This window comes from Gasterosteus aculeatus, chromosome Y (genome assembly GCF_964276395.1).
Source record: "Gasterosteus aculeatus chromosome Y, fGasAcu3.hap1.1, whole genome shotgun sequence".
NCBI lineage: Eukaryota > Metazoa > Chordata > Actinopteri > Perciformes > Gasterosteidae > Gasterosteus > Gasterosteus aculeatus.
In genome coordinates this window covers 17371433-17379456 of record NC_135709.1, presented here as the reverse complement: position 1 = coordinate 17379456, position 8024 = coordinate 17371433, and the positions used below count along the sequence as shown (strand labels likewise).

At 42.9% G+C, this 8024-nt stretch overlaps 1 protein-coding gene across 1 annotated transcript; it reads right to left on the bottom strand.

The window, feature by feature from the left end:
* Positions 1 to 2273: 2273 nt before the first annotated feature.
* Positions 2274 to 7142, bottom strand: LOC120812676 (sarcospan-like). The gene is made up of 3 exons (XM_040168835.2): positions 6703 to 7142; positions 4647 to 4733; positions 2274 to 3819 (listed from the first exon to the last, which is right to left on the bottom strand). The coding sequence occupies exons 1-3, from the start codon at positions 6928 to 6930 to the stop codon at positions 3460 to 3462; spliced, it is 675 nt and encodes a 224-aa protein (XP_040024769.2). The 5' UTR covers positions 6931 to 7142; the 3' UTR covers positions 2274 to 3459.
* Between the last annotated feature and the right edge of the window lie 882 nt (positions 7143 to 8024).

The window sequence follows — 8024 nt, the reverse complement described above, 5'->3', positions numbered from 1 at the left end:
CTTTGTCCTTTGAGTCAGCAGCTTTTTTAACAGCAGAGTCAGTTGGGATGCACCTGACCGCCTCTGCACACACACACACAACCTACTATTAGATTTTGATCTTATATCGGCGTATCGGTGACAGGACAATATTGTATTATTCAAATTAATCAAAAATATAAAATTTAAGAGATTAAGCTTGATTTATGGAACAGTCTTTCACCTACTAGGTTATTTGTACCATAACTGAAGGTAAAGGAATAAATGGAGTGAATAGCTTGTATAGTAGATTACATTGGTAGTTGTAAATGAAACATCCCACTTCTGCCCTGCAGGTGGTGGTTTTGCTGATGCAAATTCCAATTAACTGACTTTTCAGTTGTTTGTCAAATTGCTGTGACTTTTTACAACTTTTTATATAATGAATCCTATTGGATAACATCCCATTTCAAAACATTTAATGTTGTAACTGAAGGCGTATCTTCGTTGATCTGACGAGAGCTGCGGGTTTACATGAGACAGGTCGGGAATCACTGTCCTAGAAAAAGAAATCCACAAAACTGTTGAGGCCTGTGTTTTTCCTTTTTCATGCAATTCCCTTTTTAGTTGTCAAGCACCGTTTTAATCTGGGTCTGTGCGCATATCCGTTCACAGTGCAGTTAATTTAGCATTCAGTACATTTTGTTGATAAAGAATCGGTTCTTTTATCCCGTCCAGTCATTTACCCTCTACAGAGAAGTCTTGTTATTTGTCTTCTTGTCTCATTGTCTCACTGTCCAATGTTACGCACCAACCAGCGTGTCAAATCTCCTGCATGTCTAACATACGTTGGCTATAGATGTTCCTGACTCAGTGGGCCGTTTACGCTGGCAGGCCTGCATTTTGTCCTGCTGCCTGTGACGGCCATTAAAAGGAGCTCTCGCAGGTCCATGATGGTGAGCAGCTGTCCCTGCGTAGACAACAAAGGGGTAAAGGGCGGCACTACCGGAATGTATTGGAGTCGGGGAGGGTAACGCTGAGACCATCATTAACGTCTGGCTGAAGGCTTATTGCCACGGCGTGATGCTAAACAAACCTGTACTGCTTCAGGCATCCATCGCTTCCTTAAAAGAATATTTGCTCCGATATATGATATATATTTTATAAACAGGCACAACTTTTTTTTTTATCTGGTTGCAAAGCACAGTCAAAATTCATGTGCGTCACTGTGTGTTTTTTAAGTGAGAGTGCAAAAACACCCGGAGAAGGTCAATAAATACAAGGCAGTGTCCTAAACACCTCTGTGGCTAAAGACGGTGCTTTTCCCTGAGTGAGTCAGGCGATCAGACTCTGATACAGTGAGAGGACCGAAAGGACGGCAAGCATGACGATTCCTGCACTTTAAATCCAGTTCGATATGCGCTTCAGTTTAAATTCAAACTAAATGTATACCATGAAAGTTGTTAGCTGAATCGCTTAAATGCAGTATCTTCCATAAGGGTTTTTTCTTTAATTTGTTGTTCCAAGTTGCTCTCAAACTTGGTGTAAGTGGTCGCAGTGGGATCCAGAAACCGAAATGGACCTGGGTTTTTATTTTATTTTTTATTTTTTAAAGATCCATTGCCCCACAGACAGTAGTTACTCAGGAGCAGGGTGGAAGGTCCCTTCTCGCTCATTTTTTATAAATAAACACGCCACCATGGTGACTGACATGTGACTTCCTGCATCTGGCAGCGCGATTGAGCCTTTTCTAGTCACATGTCACATGGACATCAAAACACAAAGGAAAAAGCGTGTGCTGCATCACGTGTAGATGCAGTTTACAGACCCAGGGTCCATCACGCTGCAGAAGCTCCACGCTACGTGTACAGTGTGAGCTTCAGTTCAATCAATGCATCATTAAACAGAATTTATAATGAATTCACAAAAAACATGCACATCCTCGTCACTGGAAATAGAAATAAAGGCTTGTAATGAGGGAGCGACCCTTGAGGATACCTATCTGTTCCCTCTGAGCAATCAGTTAACTGGTGTGATCAAACTCCGGCTCAGACAGAGACGCCGTTGTCTCTAAGTAATATCAGATTACTCATACGTTTGAACTTTAAGAACTATTTAGTTGTTAATGTGGGTGACAAATTAATTTTAAATGCAGGCGTTACCGTCTTCGCTATGAAGTGGTTATTATTTGGAGGAGGCGTCGTTAGAGATGCTCACTGATTCAGTTTTCACTCTTTACTAATGTTTTTAACCACACAAGCAAATCAATTAATTTATTTTGTCAATTAATTTGAATTTCAAACCAAAAACAGTACTGGACTTCAAAAAGAATCTTTTATTCATTCGTGAAAATGTTCCTTTCCCAAATCCCACATTCTGCAAAAATAAACTGTTTACATCATCACCGGTCAATCAATCTCTTTCCATTCATTCCACAAAATCGATTGCACACTAATATAAGTTTCTGGGAATCGGGTTCATCTAGAAAGAAACTGCCTCGTGTTTTACCTTTCGGCTGCTCAGTGTGCAGCCACCCGAGAAGCCCGTCAGCACCTGAGACGCAGGTAACTCACGTACGTGTCTACGCAGCGTTTTGAAAATACGAACATCCTCTATTTAGCTCTTTCCTAACTGCATGCAAACAACAGAAACGTAAACACGGTGAGGTGGTTCAGTTACCTCCATCCAGCTGCCTGTCTGAGTGCCCCTTTTCTCCCCCCCCAAACCCTTACACCCCCCCCTCACTTTGTGACTCCCAATAGGCTGCTTGAGTCACGCTGGCTGCTCTCCTGGCTTCCACCTTCACGCCAGAGACCCTTTCAGTGTGGAGCCAGTCTCATGACGAGGACCCTGCAGCTTGTGCTGCTGTATTATTATTATTACTACATGTTTTATTATCATTGTTTGGATTATTACAGGGGTTAGTTTTATCACCTGAAAAAACACCTGTTTTTCATTAAGGATTTTATGCAATATTCACAGAATAGCTCCGTGTTCTAGCAAGAGAAACCAAACCCGTGGAGTCAATCAGCCTGGTGACTTTTAGAAGTACGTATTTTTACTCGGTCAAAAGTATATTTACTGTTGCCTTGAGACATTTTATTTAATTTTGTATTGTGGAAAAAAAGTACCACTCAGCTGCTTTGGTTTCAGTGTTGTGTTTATGATTGTAAATGAGGTGTATGTCTGCACAGTAAATAACTAGAGCAGATAACAAACATTGTGGAAAAATCCTATTGCTGCAGATATTATCTCGAAAAACCAGCTGTTTTGCTGCTGTTAATCTTCTTTTATAACAACTGAGAATGGAAGTATACATAAACATGGCATACAAAACCTGTGCAAAAAGCCACTTTATAACAACTATCACAAAAAGGTTCATTTGACATCTGAGAAAAGACACGTTTGGCAAAAACCACAAAGGCAACTCGTCGATCGGTGTACTCTCACTGCTGCCTGCGCCCTCTGACCCTCTGATCCTCTGCATCCCATCCACGCTTGTTAAACCTTCTGCCACTGCCTGGAAGCGTGAGAGCCAATCTGAAGGCCGGCGAAAAAGACCTGGTAACGGTGCTTCCACATGACGAAGGCCCCCAGCGCGCACACCAGCGCCTGGGCCAGGTTCAGCACGATCTGGAGCAGGCAGTAGAGCACCAGCGTCCCGGTGACTCCCTCGCAGTCGCTGACGTCCTGGTAGGTGAAGGTGCGGGCTATTGGGTCCATTTGATCCAGTTTGCACACACAGTCCATCCTGACCTGCTGGCAGGTGAAGCCACTGGTCTGTGAGTGGTGGTGTCCGGCAAACGACATGGCCACAACTGACGTGACCAGCCCAATTGCGGACAGGGCGAAGTACAGGATCTGTGGAGGTCGGGAGACAAGCAAGTCAGAGGTCGAGCGATTTAACCTCAGAAGCTTCGATCGGAAAAACCCTTTTCCGGTCTCGACTTTTGGTTTTGTGCACTTCAAGTTCTGCGGTTGTCTCGTGATTGACCCGGCGGCCAAACTGTAGCGGAGAGGCAACACAAGTGCAAGTTGAATTTAAAGAGATTACGATCAACGCTCCGAGGCAGGGCCTGACCCATAGCCCCCCCCCCCCCCTCCAGCGCTCAGCACCCAGGAGAAAAAAGGCACATGCACGACTGCCCTACAGCTGGAGCTACAGCTGCTTCCCGCCTTCAGTGCACGACCTGTGAGTATGCCCAACGACAGAGAACGTCCAAAAATACACTTCATGTTGTTGTTTATGCAATTGCACAATCTCAATAACACTAAACCTTTATCTTAATCCTTGGCTTATATAACAGGAGCTCTCATTTGCGGGTGTATTTATGCTCTTAGTGACATGCTGCTTACGGCATTATGCAAGTGATGAGTGGTGTATGATGTGAAATGGTATTTATGTTCATTTTAAAACTGCTGTGAAATCTGGAGTAAATTAAAGTATTTTTGTGAATAAAACCTCTAAAAAGGTATTTTCAAAAAAAAAAATACCTTTTTCAAAATCTCACCATAACTTGACCGCCACTAAGATATAATGTGCCTGTTTTACAATTCAAAGCAACACATTTGACACTAATATGGGGACCTGATTTGACTCCAGAACAGAACACAATTGTCATTCACAAACTGATTTGTTTTCTTTCACTTGAGCAAACAGTGTGTTGAAATAGGGTGCGCGGACCGACCTTGACAATGAATTGAATAGACGTCCTCTCGTCGGGGAGGTAGGTGACACAGTACAGGATAAAGCCCGGGATGGAAACTAAACACAGCTGCAACAACACACCAGAAAACAGTCGGATTAGATTCACTCACTCTCATCAGGACAACTATAAACATAATACTTATTTTGTGGCCTTCAACCACAACAAAATGCAGTTACCAATGCACTTGTATTTGTCACTTGTTGCTATATATATATATATATATATATATATATATATATATATATATATATATATATATATATATATATTTCAGTGTACTGTGCAACATACAGGAAGTATATATATATATATATATATATATATATATATATATATATATATATATATATATATATATATATATATATACTTCCTGTATGTTGCACAGTATTTATGGTAGACACCGCATAGAAACAAGAATGTTGTTCGATATTTTGTGGCCAGGTTTTCAGGGGTGTCACTTAATATTGCATGATTCACCACTAGGCAGTCATCTGATTACATTACTCTCTCTCTCTCTCTCTTTCTGCCTCTCTCTCTCTCACACAGACACACTCACACTCTCTCTCTTCAGCCCAAATGGAGTCTTGTGACTGGCGTACAGCATCTAATATAAATGTTTTTCTCAGGTTTTTAAGCACTCAGGATTTTCAGTTTTCCCCTGGGATGAATCTCGTGAGGGTGTAACTCGGGATGCTGGTATCCAGGGATGTTTTTGAGGGTGATAGGAGGATAGGATCCAAACAGGAGCAACATGTCGTAGGTTAACAGCATTCAGACAGACATCTTTTATTCCTCAAATGAAGCTGGTTCAGTGCCAAAATGTCAAAATTTCAGTGTACTTCTTCTTTACTGTTGAGCTGCGAGTTCATCAGATTTCTCCGGATCTCCTAAATAATTATTTTAAAAGGACTTCACCCACAAATATTCTAACAACATCGAACGAACAGCTATTTTAACCTCTTAAGTCCGATTCCCCATGAAAATGAATACAAATACCAGGTAATAAGTATATACATTTGAGTAGATTATTTATGGTTGATGTAGAATGGTTTCTCCTTGTTTGAACTGCCGCTGTGACTGTAAATGGCCACGTTTACTGGTTACAGGTAACAAAAACATACCTATTTACGGTGCATGTCAGTCAAACGTGAATAACATCGCTGAATTCTAAGAAACTGACATCTGCTGTTGTGGCAAAAATAACACATGTCTTCTTGACATATTTTGGGAAGAACATTATGTGAGTGTGACTGTAAAATGTAAAGTTTATCATTCCTTACAGGGCAAACTCTACACACAACCAAGCTGCTAGGATTATTGCTCCATGCTGACCCAACCTCAAAGGGATAAACGCTACGGCATTTGCTGTTTGTTGTTTGCACAACAAAGTCCAAAGACTTTGCCCTCGTTAATACCGGCAAAGCAATTTAAAGAACTTGAAATGAGAGATTAAAAATCTCTCATTTCAAGCAACATCAGACCCTTTACTGTAAACTACACATGTTTGTTGATTGTTCTCCCTTTGGGATCTCTCTGAAGGACGTAAGATTTGAATCTTAGAAATGATAACTTTGAATGTGTCAACTTAAACTCGCAATCTCGCAAAAAATATTTCACGTGCAATGGCTTTGCATCTTGAGGTGATAAGTGTAAGAAATTACAGAATAAACAATCCATTTCACGGTGTGATTTGATGGGACGTCTCACCTGTGCCAGATGTGCAGAATTTGTTGGGAATTAAAAGAAAAACAACAGAAGGCCCAAGCAGGCTATTGTGACTGAGACGGATTGTAGAATGAAGCGCATCCATCCGGGTGAAAATTACAGATGGAACCTTGTTTGAACATGACGCTACCAGTGATTTCACAATGCCCCCCCATGACTGTTGCAGGGGGTAAGGACCAGTGTTGACATGCAGTGTGATGAAGATTGGGCAACACGTGCAGCGACATGGACGGCCATGCGGAAGTATCAGGCCCCATGCAAGCGTGTGAATGCAGTTGCTGATGTACGAGGTGAGGGTGAAGCTTACAATGATTCCAGCCCAGTACGGCGTCTCTCTGGTCAGCAGTGAGGGGCTGACGACCAACATAAAGAAGGCCACCACCGTGACGGCCGCCCCCAACAGCAGCTGGAGCAGGGCGATGAGCAGAGGGAAGCGACAGACTCTGCATTTGTGTCCGTCCTCCGACGCTGGGCTTTCATCCCACTTCTTCTTGCCCTCTTTCTGGTCTGAGGAACCTTTCTGCCCCTGCCCCATGTCTCCACTTTTCTTTGAACTCTTTTCCCTTAACTCTCGACTACTATCGTTGCCGTTTTTGAGGTGGATGAGCCTGCCTGCCGTCTCTCTCTTTCTCTCTCTCTCTCTGCCTCCCTTTCCCTCCCTTCCCAGGCCCCCTCTGACCGCAGCCCGGCATAGATGCTATTTGGAAACAGAGAAGGCTCTGAACTAATATGGAAAACATTTGGACTGGATCCTGTGCCACATATAGAGCAGGCAGCATACTGTGGCGGAAAGGAAGAGGAGGGAATGGGGCGAGGGGGGGGCAGGACGTCAAAAAGGGGGACTCCAACATACGACTGTAGGGCGTTTTTTCTTGGACTTGCATTAAAGGCGAAAAATGGAAAATACAGAGGCAAATCCGCAGGTATGAGTTAATGAAAAGCCAGCTCACAGGACGTCACACTTCATTTAAAAGGCGGAGTGATGGGGTCATTCATTGTCAGCGGTGTTGCACAAGAGAGCCCTGTGCTGCCAGCCAGAAAGAGTCACCTGACTAACTGGAAGAAGTAATGTAATCATGAGGCATGTGGGGGCGTTACGGGGGCTCAGATGTTGGTGTTTTTGAGCACTTAAACGTCCTCAAGAGAGGAACAGGTGCCACTGTCAATCAGTCAGTGTTAAACATTTATAATTAGTAAAAAATAAATTTTGTTGGAAGGTACGAAACTTGAACAGACAAATAAAAAAACAAGAAAAAGTAAAAAAAAACTCATTTACTAATTGCCAGGCGATTTTTTAATTTTCTTCAAATGTTATATTATTTTAACATTCAAAGACACCGTGGTGAAGGAGGGAGAGCAGCAACCCGGCTGCTGCGAGTGACAAAGGAGCTCTGCGCACGTGTCTGAGCACACAGTTGGGTCGGTGCCATGGTTACTGACAACGCAGCTTTGAGCGGCTGGGGACGTATGAATAGATTACCCTGCCCCGATCCGGGCAACAACATCCGGGGACACGCGCGTGCCGCGTGCACACGCACCCGTTTAGACCATGTCGCGCTCTGAACTGCATTCAATTCACATTAAACTCTGTTTTCAGTGTCTATAGAATGCAATATAGTCTTTGGGGGT

Coding starts and splice junctions, on each gene's coding strand:
- LOC120812676 (XM_040168835.2), bottom strand. CDS start 6,930: ATGGGGCAGGGGCAGAAAGGTTCCTCAGACCAGAAAGAGGGCAAGAAG. Junction 4,734..6,702: donor CGTACTGGGCTGGAATCATT/GTAAGCTTCACC, acceptor GTGTTGTTGCAG/CTGTGTTTAGTTTCCATCCC. Junction 3,820..4,646: donor CTATTCAATTCATTGTCAAG/GTCGGTCCGCGC, acceptor CGACCTCCACAG/ATCCTGTACTTCGCCCTGTC.